Source organism: Tachyglossus aculeatus, chromosome 8, assembly GCF_015852505.1.
Source record: "Tachyglossus aculeatus isolate mTacAcu1 chromosome 8, mTacAcu1.pri, whole genome shotgun sequence".
Lineage (NCBI taxonomy): Eukaryota > Metazoa > Chordata > Mammalia > Monotremata > Tachyglossidae > Tachyglossus > Tachyglossus aculeatus.
The window spans coordinates 36,430,971-36,448,407 of record NC_052073.1 but is presented as its reverse complement, the minus strand read 5'-3'; the positions used below and the strand labels follow the sequence as shown (position 1 = coordinate 36,448,407).

Sequence of the window (17,437 nt, the reverse complement as noted above, 5' to 3'; positions counted from 1 at the left end):
CCTACCCAACAGTGGGCAGTCTAAAAGCCAGGGATTTGGGGGATGCAAGCGGGCACCGGCCTCGCCCCCCGGCGCTGGGCAGAGACGCCCGTTCATTCATTCAATCGTATTCATCCATTCATTCATTCAATTGTATTTATTGAGCGCTTACTGCGCGCCGAACACTGGACTAAGCGCTTGGGAAGGACAAGTTTGAGCGCTTACTGTGTGCAGAGCGCCTGGGAAGTCCAAGTTGGCAACATCTAGTGACGGTCCCTACCCAACAGCGGGACATACAAGGTCATCAGGTTAGACACGGTCCACGTCCCATCTTTTAATAATAATAGTAATAATAATAATAAATTGGGGTGTTTGGTGTTTATTTACATACCAGGCACTAAGCGCTGGGGGTCATACAGTATCAACAGGTTGGACACAGTCCATTTCCCATCTTTTAATAATAATAGTAATAATAATAATAATAAATTGGGGTGTTTGCTAGGTGTTTACTATGTACCATTCATTCATTCAATCGTATTTATTGAGCGCTTACTGTGTGCAGAGCACTGTACTAAGCGCTTGGGAAGTCCAAGTTGGCAACATCTAGAGACGGTCCCTACCCAACAGCGGGATCTAGAAGGGGATTATATGTATATATGTTTGCATGTATTTACTACTCTATTTATTTTACTTGTACATATTCTATTCCTTTTATTTTGTTAACATGTTTTGTTTTGTTGTCCGTCTCCCCCTTCTAGACTGTGAGCCCGCTGTTGGGTAGGGACCGTCTCTAGATGTTGCCAACTTGTAATAATAATAATAATAATAATAATAATAATAATAATAATAATAATAATAACGGCATTAAGCGCTTACTATGTGCAGAATTCCCAAGCGCTTAGTACAGTGCTCTGCACACAGTAAGCGCTCAATCAATACGACTGAATGAATGAATGAAAGTATATATGTTTGTACGTATTTACTACTCTATTTATTTTATTTGTACATATTTATTCTATTTATTTTATTTTGTGAACATGCTTAGTTTTGTCGTCCGTCTCCCCCTTCTAGACTGTGAGACCGCTGTTGCGTAGGGACCGTCTCTCTATGTTGCCAACTTGTAATAATAATAATGGCATTTATTAAGAGTTTACTATGTGCAGAATTCCCAAGCGCTCAGTCCAGGTGCTCTGCACACAGTAAGCGCTCAATAAATACGATTGAATGAATGAATTTATTCTATTCCTTTTATTTGGTTAATATGTTTTGTTTTGTTGTCCATCTCCCCCTTCTAGCCTGTGAGCCCGCTGTTGGGTAGGGACCGTCTCCAGATGTTGCCAACTTGTAATAATAATAATAATGGCATTTATTAAGAGCTTAATTAAGTGCAGAATTCCCAAGCTTTTAGTACAGTGCTCTGCACACAGTAAGTGCTCAATCAATACGACTGAATGAATGAATGTATATATGTTTGTACGTATTTACTACTCTATTTTATTTGTACATATTTATTCTATTTATTTTATTTTGTGAACATGCTTAGTTTTCTCGTCCGTCTCCCCCTTCTAGACTGGGAGCCCGCTGTTGCGTAGGGACCGTCTCTAGATGTTGCCAACTTGTAATAATAATAATAATAATAATAATAATAATAATGGCATTTATTAAGCGCTTAAGTGCAGAATTCCCAAGCTTTTAGTACAGTGCTCTGCACACAGTAAGCGCTCAATAAATACGATTGAATGAATGAATTAATTAATATGTTTTGTAATGAATGAATTAATACGTTTTGTTTTGTTGTCCATCTCCCCCTTCTAGACTGTGAGCCCGCTGTTGGGTAGGGACTGTCTCTAGATGTTGCCAACTTGTAATAATAATAATAGTAATAATAATAATAATAATAATAATGGCATTTATTAAGCGCTTACTATGTGCAGAATTCCCAAGCGCTCAGTCCAGTGCTCCGCACACAGTAAGCGCTCAATCAATACGACCGAATGAATGAGTGAACGGCGGCGAGCGCTTAACGACCGTCTCTAGATGTTGCCAACTTGTAATAATAATAATAATAATAATAATAATAATAATAATAATAATGGCATTTATTAAGCGCTATGTACAAAATTCCCAAGCGCTTAGTCCAGTGCTCTGCACACAGTAAGCGCTCAGTCAATACGACCGAATGAATGAGTGAACGGCGGCGAGCGCTTAACGACCGTCTCTAGATGTTGCCAACTTGTAATAACAACAATAATAATAATAATAATAATAATAATAATGGCATTTATTAAGCGCTTACTATGTGCAGAATTCCCAAGCGCTCAGTCCAGTGCTCCGCACGCAGTAAGCGCTCAATCAATACGACCGAATGAATGAGTGAACGGCGGCGAGCGCTTAACAACCGTCTCTAGATGTTGCCAATTTGTAATAATAATAATAATAATAATAATAATAATAATAATAATAATAATAATGGCATTTATTAAGCGCTATGTGCAAAATTCCCAAGCGCTTAGTCCAGTGCTCTGCACACAGTAAGCGCTCAATCAATACGACCGAATGAATGAGTGAACGGCGGCGAGCGCTTAACGACCGTCTCTAGATGTTGCCAACTTGTAATAATAACAATAATAATAATAATAATAATAATAATGGCATTTATTAAGTGCTTACTATGTGCAGAATTCCCAAGCGCTCAGTCCAGTGCTCTGCACACAGTAAGCGCTCAGTCAATACGACCGAATGAATGAGTGAACGGCAGCGAGCGCTTAACGACCGTCTCTAGATGTTGCGAACTTGTAATAATAATAATAATAATAATAATAATGGCATTTATTAAGCGCTTACTATGTGCAGAATTCCCAAGCGCTCAGTCCAGTGCTCCGCACACAGTAAGCGCTCAATCAATACGACCGAATGAATGAGTGAACGGCGGCGAGCGCTGAACGACCGTCTCTAGATGTTGCCAACTTGTAATAATAATAATAATAATAATAATAATAATAATAATAATAATAATAATAATAATAATATTAATGGCATTTATTAAGCGCTATGTTCAAAATTTCTAAGCGCTTAGTCCAGTGCTCTGCACACAGTAAGCGCTCAGTCAATACGACCGAACACACAGTAAGCGCTCAGTCAATACGACCGAATGAATGAGTGAACGGCGGCGAGCGCTGAACGACCGTCTCTAGGTGTTGCCAACTTGTAATAATAATAATAATAATAATAATAATAATAATAATAATGGCATTTATTAAGCATACTATGTGCAGAATTCCCAAGCGCTCAGTCCAGTGCTCCGCACGCAGTAAGCGCTCAATCAATACGACCGAATGAGTGAACGGCGGCGAGCACTGAACGACCGTCTCTAGATGTTGCCAACTTGTAATAATAATAATAATAATAATAATAATAATGCCATTTATTAAGCGCTATGTGCAAAATTCCCAAGCGCTCAGTCCAGTGCTCCGCACACAGTAAGCGCTCAATAAATATGACCGAATGAATGAGTGAACGGCGGCGAGCGCTTTAACGCTACCGTGGATTTGTTTCAAGCGGCGAGAGCGGGACAACGGTCCTCGCCGGGGGCCGGAGGGGCGTCCCCCCCAGGGCCCGGCGTCCAGCTCACCGTCCAGCCTGATGCTCTGAGGGACCACCTCGAAGCGGACCACGCGGTAGGTGGGCTCCTGGTTCTCCTCCACGTCCTCGCGGTGATAGTACAGGATGAAGGCCAGGTGGTTGTGCAGATAAAACTGGAAGGCCGCGGCGGGGGAGAAGAGGCGGTTAACGGGGCTGCCGCGCTGTGCTGAGCGCTCGGGAGGGTCCAAAACACTCAAACGGCCCTCGAGGAGCTTCTGGTTCGCTCATTCATTCAGTCAGTCGCATTTGCCGAGCGCTTACCGCGTGCGGGGGCCACCGGACGAAGCGCTTGGGAAGCACAAGCGGCCGCGCGGCTCAGTGGCGAGAGCCCCCGGCTTGGGAGTCCGAGGAAGTGGGTTCGAATCCCGGCTCCGCCATTCATTCGTTCAATCGTATTTATTGAGCGCTCACTGGGCGCAGAGCGCTGGACTAAGCGCTTGGGAAGCACAAGTTCATTCATTCATTCATTCCTTCAATCGTGTTTATTGAGCGCTTACTGGGTGCAGGGCACTGGACTAAGCGCTTGGGAAGTCCAAGTCGGCAACATATAGGGACGGTCCCTACCCAACAGTGGGCTCACAGTCTAAAAGGGGGATAATAATAATAATATTAATTACTAATGATTACATTAATAACTAGTAATTAATATTATTAATAATAAAATGATGGCATTTTAGTCCAGTGCTCTGCACATAGTAAGCGCTTACTATGTGCCAAGCATCATCATCGTCAATCGTATTTATTGAGCGCTTACTATGTGCAGAGCACTGTACTAAGCGCTTGGGAAGTACAGATTGGCAACACATAGAGACGGTCCCTACCCAACAGTGGGCTCACAGTCTAAAAGGGGGATAATAATAATAATAATTACTAGTTATTACATTAATAACTAGTAATTAATATTAGTAATAATAAAATGATGGCATTTATTAAGCGCTTACTATGTGCCAAGCATCATCATCATCAATCGTATTTATTGAGCGCTTACTATGTGCAGAGCACTGGACTAAGCGCTTGGGAAGTACAGATTGGCAACACATAGAGACGGTCCCTACCCAACAGTGGGCTCACAGTCTAAACGGGGGATAATAATAATAATATTAATTACTAATGATTACATTAATAACTAGTAATTAATATTAGTAATAATAAAATGATGGCATTTATTAAGCGCTTACTATGTGCCAAGCATCATCATCATCAATCGCATTTATTGAGCGCTTACTATGTGCAGAGCACTGGACTAAGCGCTTGGGAAGTACAAATTGGCAACACATAGAGACGGTCCCTACCCACCAGTGGGCTCCCGGTCTAAAAGGGGGAGACGGAGAACAAAACCAAACATACCAACAAAATAAAATAAATAGGATAGATATGGACAAGTAAAATAAATAGAGTAATAAATCTGTACAAACATATATCCATATATACAGGTGCTGTGGGGAAGGGAAGGAGGGAAGATGGGGGGGATGGAGAGGGGGACGAGGGGGAGAGGAAGGAAGGGGCTCAGTCTGGGAAGGCCTCCTGGAGGAGGCACTGGAAGCCCTGTTCCAAGCGCTGGGGGAGATACAAGGTGATCAGGTTGTCCCACGGGGGGCTCACAGTCTTCACCCCCATTTTACAGATGAGGGAACTGAGGCACAGAGAAGTGAGACTTGTCAGCTGGGTGACTTTGGGCAAGCCCCTTCGCTCCTCTGGGCCTCTATTACTCTATTTATTAATTTACTTTACTTGAACATATCTGTTCTATTTATTTTATTTCGTGAGTACGTTTGGTTTTGTTCTCTGTCTCCCCCTTCTAGACTGTGAGCCCACTGTTGGTCTCTCGATGTTGCCAACTTGGACTTCCCAAGCGCTCAGTCCAGTGCTCTGCACACAGTAAGCGCTCAATAAATACGATTGATTGATTGATTGATTGATTGGGCCTCATCTGTCAAATGGGGGTGAAGACCGTGAGCCCCGCGGGGGACAGCCTGATCACCTCCTATCTCCCCCAGCGCTTAGAACGGAGCTCGGTACATAGAGAAGCGGCGCGGCTCAGTGGAAAGAGCCCGGGCTTGGGAGTCGGAGGTCGTGGGTTCAAATCCCGGCTCCGCCACTTGTCAGCTGGGTGACTTTGGGCCAGTCACTTCCCTTCTCTGGGCCTCAGTTCCCTCCTCTGGAAAATGGGGATTGAGACTGGGAGCCCCCCAGGGGACAACCTGATCACCCTGTAACCTCCCCAGCGCTTAGAACAGTACTTGGCACATAGTAAGCGCTTAATAAATACCATTATTATTATTTCTCTGTGCCTCAGTTACCTCTGTGCCTCATTATTATTATTATTATAAAGAGGAAGGGGGTCTCTGCGGCACGGGGTCTCCACGTGGGACAACCTGATCACCTTGTAATCTCCCCAGCGCTCAGGACGGTGCTCTGCACATAGTAAGCGCTTAATAAATGCCATCGTTATTTATTTATTATTTTCTGTGCCTCAGTGACCTCATCTGTAAAACGGGGATGAAGACGGTGAGCCCCACGTGGGACAACCTGACCACCTTGTAATCTCCCCAGCACTTAAAACAGTGCTTTGCACATAGTAAGCGCTTAATGAATGCCATCGTTATTTATTTCCAATTCTCTGTGCCTCAGTGACCTCATCTGTAAAATGGGGATGAAGACTGTGAGCCCCCCGTGTGAGACAACCTGTTCACCCTGAAACCTCCCCAATGCTGAGAACAGTGCTTGGCACATAGTAAGCGCTAAATAAATGCCATTGTTATTTATTTATTATTCTCCGTGCCTCAGTGACCTCATCTGTAAAATGGGGCTGAAGACTGTGAGCCCGACGTGGGACAACCTGATCACTTTGTAATCTCCCCAGCGCTTAGAACGGTGCTCTGCACATAGTAAGCGCTTAATAAATGCCATCGTTATTTATTTATTTATTATTCTCTGGGCCTCAGTGACCTCATCTGTAAAATGGGGATGAAGACGGTGAGCCCCACGTGGGGCAACCTGACCACCTTGTCATCTCCCCAGCGCTTAGAATGGTGCTTTGCACATAGTACTTCCCAAGCGCTTAGTACAGTGCTCTGCACACAGTAAGTGCTCAATAAATATGATTGAATGAATAGTAAGCACTTAATAAATGCTGTTATTAGTAGTAGTAGTATTAGTAGTAAGCGTTTAATAAACTCTGTAATTATTATTATTACAGTGTCTACTCACTCTATCGGACTGTTCCCGAAGTGGGGAGCGAGCGGGGGGGCGGGGATTCATTCATTCATTCAATTGTATTTATTGAGCGCTTACTATGTGCAGAGCACTGTACTAAGCGCTTGGGAAGTCCAAGTCGGTAACATATAGAGACGGTCCCTACCCAACAGCGGGCTCACGGCCTAGAAGGGGGAGAAGAGGGATGCTCCCCGGACCGTCTAAAGAAGCCCAGCGGAGAAGCGGCGCGGCTCAGTGGAAAGAGCCCGGCCTTTGGAGTCAGAGGTCATGGGTTCAAATCCCGACTCCGCCAACTGTCAGCTGGGTGACTTTGGGCGAGTCACTTCACTTCTCTGGGCCTCAGTTCCCTCATCTGTAAAACGGGGATGACAACTCTGAGCCCCCCCGGGGGACCACCTGATCACCTTGTCACCTCCCCAGTGCTTAGAACAGGGCTCTGCACATAGTAAGCGTTTAACAAATACCATTATTATTATTATTATTATAGCAAGCGCTTAATAAATGCCATCATTAACAGTGCTTTGCACACAGTAAGCGCTTAACAAATACCATTATTATTATTATAGTAAGCGCTTAATAAATGCCATCATTAACAGTGCTTTGCACATAGTAAGCGCTTAACAAATACCATTATTATTATTATAGCAAGCGCTTAATAAATGCCATCATTAACAGTGCTTTGCACATAGTAAGCGCTTAACAAATACCATTATTATTATTATAGCAAGCGCTTAATAAACGCCATCATTAACAGTGCTTTGCACATAGTAAGCGCTTAACAAATACCATTATTATAGCAAGCGCTTAATAAATGCCATCATTACCAGTGCTTTGCACATAGTAAGCGCTTAACAAATACCATTATTATTATTATAGCAAGCGCTTAATAAACGCCATCATTACCAGTGCTTTGCACATAGTAAGCGCTTAACGAATACCATTATTATTATTATAGCAAGCGCTTAATAAACGCCATCATTAACAGTGCTTTGCACATAGCAAGCGCTTAACAAATACCATTATTATTATTATAGCAAGTGCTTAATAAATGCCATCATTAACAGTGCTTTGCACATAGTAAGCGCTGAACAAATACCATTATTATTATTATAGCAAGCGCTTAATAAATGCCATCATTAACAGTGCTTTGCACATAGTAAGCGCTTAACAAATACCATTATTATTATTATAGCAAGCGCTTAATAAATGCCATCATTAACAGTGCTTTGCACATAGTAAGTGCTTAACAAATACCATTATTATTATTATTATAGCAGGCGCTTAATAAACGCCATCATTAACAGTGCTTTGCACATAGTAAGCGCTTAACAAATACCATTATTATTATTATAGCAAGCGCTTAATAAACGCCATCATTAACAGTGCTTTGCACATAGTAAGCGCTTAACAAATACCATTGTTATTATTATAGCAAGCGCTTAATAAACGCCATCATTAACAGTGCTTTGCACATAGTAAGCGCTTAACAAATACCATTATTATTATTATAGCAAGCGCTTAATAAATGCCATCATTAACAGTGCTTTACACATGGTAAGCGCTTAACAAATACCATTATTATTATTATAGCAAGCGCTTAATAAATGCCGTCATTAACAGTGCTTTGCACATCGTAAGCGCTTAACAAATACCATTATTATTATTATAGCAAGCGCTTAACAAATGCCATCATTAACAGTGCTTTGCACATAGTAAGCGCTTAACACCATTATTATTATTATAGCAAGCGCTTAATAAATGCCATCATTAACAGTGCTTTGCACATAGTAAGCGCTTAACAAATACCATTATTATTATTATAGTAAGCACTTAATAAATGCCATCATTAACAGTGCTTTGCACATAGTAAGCGCTTAACAAATACCATTATTATAGCAAGCGCTTAATAAATGCCATCATTACCAGTGCTTTGCACATAGTAAGCGCTTAACAAATACCATTATTATTATTATAGCAAGCGCTTAATAAATGCCATCATTAACAGTGCTTTGCACATAGTAAGCGCTTAACAAACACCATTATTATTAGTATAGCAAGCGCTTAACAAATGCCATCATTAACAGTGCTTTGCACATAGTAAGCGCTTAACAAATACCATTATTATTATTATAGTAAGCGCTTAATAAATGCCATCATTAACAGTGCTTTGCACATAGTAAGCGCTTAACAAACACCATTATTATTAGTATAGCAAGCGCTTAATAAACGCCATCATTAACAGTGCTTTGCACATTGTAAGCGCTTAACAAATACCATTATTATTATTATTGCAAGCGCTTAATAAACGCCATCATTGACAGTGATTTGCACATAGCAAGCGCTTAACAAACACCATTATTATTAGTATAGCAAGCGCTTAACAAATGCCATCATTAACAGTGCTTTGCACATAGTAAGCGCTTAACAAATACCATTATTATTATTATAGTAAGCGCTTAATAAATGCCATCATTGACAGTGCTTTGCACATAGTAAGCGCTTAACAAATACCATTATTATTATTATAGCAAGCGCTTAATAAATGCCATCATTAACGGTGCTCTGCACATAGTAAGCGCTTAATCAATGCCTTTATTATTATTATTGTTATTATTATTATTATAAAGAGGAAGGGGGGGGTCACCTTGCTGCCGTCCACGAAGCCAAGGCGATAGCCGTGCTCGAACTGGATGTCCTTGTCTTTGCGGCGGGCCGGGCCGGGGTCCGCGTCCGGAGGTCCCCCGCCGGGCCCCCGGGCCGAGTACAGCTCCAGCCTCGTCGCCACGGGAAGGTTGTCCGCGATCCTGCCGGGAAGCGGGAGAGGACCCCCCGTTAACGCCGCGCCCCCCGACTCCCTTCATCCCCGTCCCGGACCCCCGCTCTCTAAGGGCTGGGAGCCGGGGAAGCAGCGTGGCTCAGTGGAAACGATAATAATAATAATAATAATGGCATTTATTAAGCGCTTACTATGTGCAAAGCACCGTCCGCCTTAAGCACTCAATAAATACGATGGATTGATTGAAGTGGGGGGAGGACAGGGATCGAAACTCCGTGTCTCCGAGGAGGAAACTGAGGCTCCGGAGAGGGGAAGCGACCAGCCCAAGGCAACCTGGCGGGCCAGGGGCAGAGTCAGGATAATAATAATGGCATTATTAAGTGCTTACTATGTGCAGAGCACTGTTCCAAGCACTGGGGAGTTTACAAGGTGATCGGGTTGTTCCACGGGGGGCTCATGGTCTTCACCCCCATTTGACAGATGAGGGAACTGAGGCCCAGAGAAGTGAAGCGGCTTGAGCTGGGAAGAGCCCGGGCTTTGGAGTCAGAGGTCATGGGTTCAAATCCCAGTTCCGCCAATTGTCAGCTGGGTGACTTTGGGGGGGTCGCTTCACTTCTCTGGGCCTCAGTGACCTCATCTGGAAAACGGGGATGAAGACCGTGAGTCCCCCGTGGGACAACCCGATCGCCTTGTAAACTCTCCAGCACTTAGAACGGGGCTTTGCACAGAGTAAGCGCTTAATAAATGCCATCATTATTAGAGAAGCAGCGTGGCTCAGTGGAAAGAGCCTGGGCTTTGGAGTCAGAGGTCATGGGTTCAACTCCCAGCTCTGCCACTTGTCAGCTGGGTGACTTTGGGCTCGTCGCTTCCCTTCTCTGGGCCTCAGTGACCTCATCTGGAAAATGGGGATGAAGACCGTGAGCCCCCCGTGGGACAACCCGATCACCTTGTAAACTCCCCAGCGCTTAGAACAGTGCTCTGCACATAGTAAGCGCTTAATAAATGCCATTATTATTATTATCCTGGCTCTGCCCCTGGCCCGCCAGGTTACCTTGGGCCGGTCGCTTCCCCTCTCCGGAGCCTCAGTTTCCTCCTCCGAGACACGGAGTTTCGATCCCTGTCCTCCCTCCTACTTCAATCAATCCATTGTATTTATTGAGCGCTTGAGGCAGAGCCCCGGGTGGGACACGGACCGCGTCCGGCCCGACCACCTCCCGTCTCCTGCAGCGCTTAGCGCGTAGTGAGCAGCTTGACGGGTGCCGTGGTGACGGTGATGGGAATTAATCATCTCTGCATTTTCCACGGGAGGGAACTGAGGCCCAGAGAGGTTAAGTGACTTAGCGGAGGGCACACAGCAGAGTCCCCTGGACTTGGAGACGGCTGACTTGGAGGTCCCTGGGCCTAGAGACTGCCTTCCCAGGGGTCCTCGGGGTTAGAAACTGTCTTCCCAGAGGTCCCTGGGGTTAGAAACTGCCTTATCAGAGTTGCCTGGAATTAGAACGTGCCTTCCCAGAGTTCCCTGGGCTTGAAAACTGCCTTCCCAGTGTTCCCTGGAGTTAGAAACTGCCTTCTCAGAGGCCCTTGGGCCTGGAGACTACCTTCCCAGGGTTCCCTGGGTTTGGAGACGGTATTCCTAGAGTTCCCTGGCCTTGGAGATGGCCTTTCTAGAGTTCCCTGGACTTGGAAACTGCCTTCCCAAAGTTCCCTGGGCTTGGAGACTGCCTTCCCAGAGCTCCCTGGGGTTAGAAACTGCCTTCTCGGAGGCCCCCGGGCCTGGACACTGCCTTCCCAGAGTTCCCTGGGCTTGGAAACTGCCTTCCCAGAGTTCCCTGGAGTTAGAAACTGCCTTCTCAGAGGTCCTTGGGCCTGGAGACTACCTTCCCAGGGCTCCCTGGGTTTGGAGACGGTATTCCTAGAGTTCCCTGGCCTTGGAGATGGCCTTTCTAGAGTTCCCTGGGCTTGGAAACTGCCTTCCCAGAGTTCCCTGGGCTTGGAGACTGCCTTCCCAGAGTTCCCTGGGGTTAGAAACTGTCTTCTCGGAGGCCCCGGGGCCTGAAGACTGCCTTCCCAGAGTTCCCTTGGGCCTGGAGACTGCCTTCCCAGAGTTCCCTGGGCTTGGAGACGGTCTTCCTAGAGTTCCCTGGCCTTGGAGATGGCCTTTCTAGAGTTCCCTGGACTTGGAAACTGCTTTCCCAGAGTTCCCTGGGCTTGGAGACTGCCTTCCCAGAGTTCCCTAGGGTTAGAAACTGCCTTCTCCGAGGCCCCTGGGCCTGGAGACTCCCTTCCCAGAGTTCCCTGGGCTTGGAAACTGCCTTCCCAGAGTTCCCCGGGGTTAGAAACTGCCTTCCCAGAGTTCCCTGGGGTTAGAAACTGCCTTCTCGGAGGCCTCTGGGCCTGGAGACTACCTTCCCAGGGTTCCCTGGGCTTGGAGATGGGCTTTCTAGAGTTCCCTGGACTTGGAGACTACCTTCCCAGAGTTCCCTGGGCTTGGAGACGGCTTTCCCAGAGTTCCCTGGACTTGGAAACTGCCTTCTCGGAGGCCTCTGGGCCTGGAGACTCCCTTCCCAGAGTTCCCTGGGCTTGGAGATGGCCTTTCTAGAGTTCCCTGGACTTGGAGGCTCCCTTCCCAGAGTTTCCTGGGCTCGGAGACTGCCTTCCCAGAGTTCCCGGGGGTTAGAAACTGCCTTCCCAGAGTTCCCTGGGCTTGGAGACGGCTTTCCCAGAGTTCCCTGGGCTTGGAAACTGCCTTCTCAGAGGCCCCTGGGCCTGGAGGCTCCTTTCCCAGAATTCCCTGGTTTGGGAGACTGCCTCCTCAGAGTTCCCTGGGCTTGGAGACTGCCTTCTCAGAGTTCCCTGGGGTTAGAAACTGCCCTCTTGGAGGGCCCTGGGCTTAGAGACTGCCTTCCCAGAGTTCCCTGGGGTTAGAAACTGCCTTCTCAGAGGCCCTTGGGCCTGTAGACTCCCTTCCCAGAGTTCCCTGGGCTTGGAGACGGCTTTCCCAGAGTTCCCTGGGCTTGGAAACTGCCTTCTCAGAGGCCCCTGGGCCTGGAGGCTCCTTTCCCAGAGTTCCCTGGTTTGGGAGACTGCCTCCTCAGAATTCCCTGGGCTTGGAGACTGTCTTCCCAGAGTTCCCTGGACTTGGAAACTGCCTTCTCAGAGGCCCTTGGGCCTGCAGACTCCCTTCCCAGAGTTCCCTGGGCTTGGAGCCAGTCTTCCTAGAGCTCCCTGGGCTTGGAGATGGCCTTTCTAGAATTCCCTGGGCTTGGAGGCTCCCTTACCAGAGTTCCCTGGGGTTAGAACTCTCCTTCCTAGAGTTTCCTGGTTTTGGTGACTGCCTCCTCAGAGTTCCCTGGGCTTAGAAATTGCCTTCTCAGAGGCCCCTGGGCTTAGAGACTGCCTTCCCAGAGTTCCCTGGGGTTAGAACTTGCCTTCCCAGAGTCCCCTGGGGCTGGAGACTGCCTTCCCAGAGTTCCCTGGGCTTGCAGATGGTCTTCCTAGAGTTCCCTGGACTCGGAAGCTTCCTCCTCAGAGTTTCCTGGGGCTAGAAACTGCCTTCTCAGAGTTCCCTGGGCTTGAAGGCTCCCTTCCCAGAGTTCCTTGGTTTTGGAAACCTCCTTCTCAGAGTTCCCTGGCCTTGGAGACTCCCTTCCCGGAGTTCCCTGGAGTTAGAACATGCCTTCCCAGAGTTCCCTGGGGCTGGAGACTGCCTTCCCAGAGTTCCCTGGGCTTGCAGATGGTCTTTCTAGATTTCCCTGGGATTGAAGATGGCCTTTCTAGAGTTCCCTGGACTAGGAAGTTTCCTTCTCGGAGTTCCCTGGGCTTGGAGGCTCCCTGCACAAAATTCCCTGGGGTTAGAACTTGCCTTCTCAAAGTTCCCTGGTTTTGGAGATTCCCTTCCCAGAGTTCCCTGGTTGTGGAAACCTCCTTCTCAGAGGTCCCTGGGTTTGGAGATTCCCTTCCCAGAGTCCCCTGGGGTTAGAACTTGCCTTCCGAGAGTTCCCTGGCCTTGGAGATTCCCTTCCCGGAGTTCCCTGAGGTTAGAACTTGCCTTCCCCAGAGTTCCCTGGGTTTGGAGGCTCCCTTCCCGGAGTCCCCTGGGGTTAGAACTTGCCTTCCCAGAGTTCCCTGGACTTGGAGATTCCCTTCCCAGAGTTCCCTGGGGTTAGAACTTGCCTTCCCCAGAGTTCCCTGGGTTTGGAGGCTCCCTTCCCAGAGTCCCCTGGGGTTAGAAATTGCCTTCCTCAGAGTTCCCTGGGTTTGGAGATTCCCTTCCCAGAGTTCCCTGGTTGTGGAAACCGCCTTCTCAGAGGTCCCTGGGTTTGGAGATTCCCTTCCCGGAGTCCCCTGGGGTTAGAACTTGCCTTCCCAGAGTTCCCTGGCCTTGGACATTCCCTTCCCGGAGTTCCCTGAGGTTAGAATTTGCCTTCCCCAGAGTTCCCTGGGTTTGGAGGCTCCCTTCCTGGAGTTCCCTGGGGTTAAAACTTGCCTTCCCAGGGTTCCCTGGCCTTGGAGATTCCCTTCCCGGAGTCCCCTGGGGTTAGAACTTGCCTTCCCCAGAGTTCCCTGGGTTTGGCGACTCCCTTCCCAGAGTCCCCTGGGGTTAGAAATTGCCTTCCTCAGAGTTCCCTGGGTTTGGAGATTCCCTTCCCAGAGTTCCCTGGTTGTGGAAACCTCCTTCTCAGAGTTCCCTGGGTTTGGAGATTCCCTTCCCGGAGTCCCCTGGGGTTAGACCCTGCCTTCCCAGAGTTCCCTGGCCTTGGAGATTCCCTTCCCGGAATTCCCTGGGGTTAGAACTTGCCTTCCCAAGAGTTCCCTGGGTTTGGAGGCTCCCTTCCCGGAGTCCCCTGGGGTTAGAAATTGCCTTCCTCAGAGTCCCCTGGGTTTGGCGATTCCCTTCCCAGAGTTCCCTGGTTGTGGAAACCTCCTTCTCAGAGTTCCCTGGGTTTGGAGATTCCCTTCCCGGAGTCCCCTGGGGTTAGAACGTGCCTTCCCAGAGTTCCCTGGCCTTGGAGATTCCCTTCCCGGAGTCCCCTGGGGTTAGAACTTGCCTTCCCCAGAGTTCCCTGGGTTTGGCGACTCCCTTCCCAGAGTCCCCTGGGGTTAGAAATTGCCTTCCTCAGAGTTCCCTGGGTTTGGAGATTCCCTTCCCAGAGTTCCCTGGTTGTGGAAACCTCCTTCTCAGAGTTCCCTGGGTTTGGAGATTCCCTTCCCGGAGTCCCCTGGGGTTAGACCCTGCCTTCCCAGAGTTCCCTGGCCTTGGAGATTCCCTTCCCGGAATTCCCTGGGGTTAGAACTTGCCTTCCCAAGAGTTCCCTGGGTTTGGAGGCTCCCTTCCCGGAGTCCCCTGGGGTTAGAAATTGCCTTCCTCAGAGTCCCCTGGGTTTGGCGATTCCCTTCCCAGAGTTCCCTGGTTGGGGAAACCTCCTTCTCAGAGTTCCCTGGCCTTGGTGACTCCCTTCCTGGAGATCCCTGGTTGTGGAAACCTCCTTCTCAGAATTCCCTGGCCTTGGAGACTCCCTTCCCGGAGTTCCCTGCGCTTGGACACTCCCCTCCCGGAGTCCCCTGGGCCCCATGTTCGGTGGGGGGTGGTCTCACAGGTGGACGTAGTAGTCCTCGTGGATTCGCTCGGCGACCAGGCGGCTCTGGGCGCGGCTGAGGGTGGTGGGCTGGGCGGGCTGGGCGGGCGGCGGGGGCCCGGCGGGGGGCTGCGGGCACAGGACCTCGCACTTCTTCTCGCTGTTCATCAGCACCTCGAACGGCGTGTTGACGATCCGGTCCCCGCGGAGCACCTCCCCTGGCACGGGACACCCGAGGGGCACACGCTCGGACACGGGGGGCCGCGGTGCTCGCACGCGGCCCGGCAGTCCGAGCACCCGGGTTCCCGCCCCGGCCCCGCCTCTAGTCTGCGGCATGACCCCGGCCCGGTCCCTTCCCTGCGCCTCGGTTTCCTCGGCTGGAAAATGAGGATTCGATCCCCATCCTCCCTGCTACTTAGAACGGGTGGGACCTGATGATCTTGTAAATCTCCCCCAGCCCAGAGATCCTGGCTCTGCCACTTGTCCGCTGTGTGACCTCGGGCAAGTCGCAGCGTGACTCAATAATAATAATAATAATAATGGCATTTATTAAGCACTTACTATGTGCAAAGCACCGTTCTAAGCGCTGGGGAGGTTACAAGGTAATCAGGTTGTCCCACGGGGTGGGCTCACAGTTTTAATCCCCATTTTACAGATGAGATAGCTGAGGCACAGAGAAGTTAAGTGACTTGCCCAAAGCCACCCAGCTGACAGTTGGCGGAGCCGGGATTTGAACCCATGACCTCTGACTCCAAAGCCCGGGCTCTTTCCACTGAGCCACGCTGCTTCTCCAATGGAAGGAGCCCGGGTTTGGGAGCCAGAGGTCATGAGTTCAAATCCCGGCTCCACCAATTGTCAGCTTTGGGCAAGTCACTTCTCTGTGCCTCAATTCCCTCCTCTGTAAAATGGGATGAAGACTGTGAGCCCCACGGGGGACAACCTGATCACCTCATATCCTCCCCAGCGCTGAGAACAGCGCACATAGTAGTGCTTAACAAATGTCGTTATTATTATTATTATTATTCTCTGGGCCTCGGTTCCCTCATCTGGACAAGGATCCTGCCCAGCGCTCTGCACACAGTAAGCGCTCAATAAATACAATTGAATGAATGAATGAGGAGACTGTGACTCAAATGCGATGCTCCCCAGCGCTTAGCACAGTGCTCTGCACACAGTATACTGATGTCTATTCGTCTTGGTCTCCCGCTCTAGACTGTCGGCTCCTTGTGGGCAGGAAATGTGTCTATTACATTGCTCTACTGGACTCTCCCAAGCGCTCAGTCCAGTGCTCCGCACACGGTCTACTCTTCACGTCCGTCTCCCCCTCTGGACCGTCGGCTCGATGTGGGCAGGGAACGGGTCTGTTCTGTCGTTCTATCGGACTCTCCCAAGCGCTTAGTACAGTGCTCCGCACACAGTAAGTGCTCAATAAATACTACTGCCCGACTGACCAGTGGATGCTCCGAAAATACGCTCGGGGAGGGCGCCGGCCGCCCGGGGGGGCGACCCGAAAACGGTCCCGGCTGGGGCATGGAGGACCTACCCAGGTTTTCGGCCTTGTAGGTGATCTTGCTGGGCTGACAGAACGGCAGGGAATAGTACTCGTACGGCAGCTGCGTGCGGGAGCTGGTCAGCTTCACGGCCTGCCCGGCGGGACAGAGACACGGCAGAGACACGGGGGAGACCGAGAGAGATGGAAAAGGAGAGAGAGACGGATGGGGGGGAGAGAGATGGGCGAGGGAAGCGAGAAGGAAAGAGAGAGAGGGACAGAGAGATGAGAGAGGGGAGAGAGACGGGGAAGAGAGAGATGGAGTGGGGAGAGATACAGAGGAAGAGAACGAGGCAGAGGAGGGGAGAGAGATGGAGGGAGAGGAAGAGAATGAGGCAGAGACAGAGAAGGGGAGAGAAACAGGAGGGGAGGGAGAGGGGGAAGAGAGAGATGGAGGGGGAGAGAGACAGAGGGAGGGAGAGACAGAGAGGAAGAGAATGAGGCAGACACAGAGAAGGGGAGAGAAAGAGGTGGGGAGAGAGATGGAGGGGGAGAGAGACGGAGGGAGGGAGAGGTAGAGAGGAAGAGAATGAGGAAGAGACAGAGAAGGGGGGAGAAAGAGGTGGGGAGAGAGATGGAGGGGGAGAGAGATGGAGGGAGGGAGAGATAGAGAGTAAGAGAATGAGGAAGAGACAGAGAAGGGGGGAGAAAGAGGTGGGAAGAGAGATGGAGGGGGAGAGAGACGGAGGGAGAGGTAGA

General features: G+C 49.0%; 1 protein-coding gene across 2 annotated transcripts in view; it reads right to left on the bottom strand.

Moving 5' to 3' along the window:
- TM9SF4 (transmembrane 9 superfamily member 4) overlaps positions 1-17,437 on the bottom strand; it is a 53,574-nt gene that overhangs the window by 25,717 nt on the left and 10,420 nt on the right. Inside the window, exons 3-6 of one of the 2 annotated variants that reach the window (XM_038750550.1) lie at positions 16,733-16,832; positions 15,209-15,407; positions 9,482-9,641; positions 3,611-3,734 (exon numbers count right to left, since the gene is read on the bottom strand). In XM_038750550.1, the coding sequence (XP_038606478.1) occupies positions 3,611-3,734; positions 9,482-9,641; positions 15,209-15,407; positions 16,733-16,832 (583 nt within the window). Of the gene's footprint in view, positions 1-3,610; positions 3,735-9,481; positions 9,642-10,824; positions 11,036-15,208; positions 15,408-16,732; positions 16,833-17,437 lie in introns of those variants that run through there. The other variant, XM_038750551.1, reaches the window with a different exon arrangement.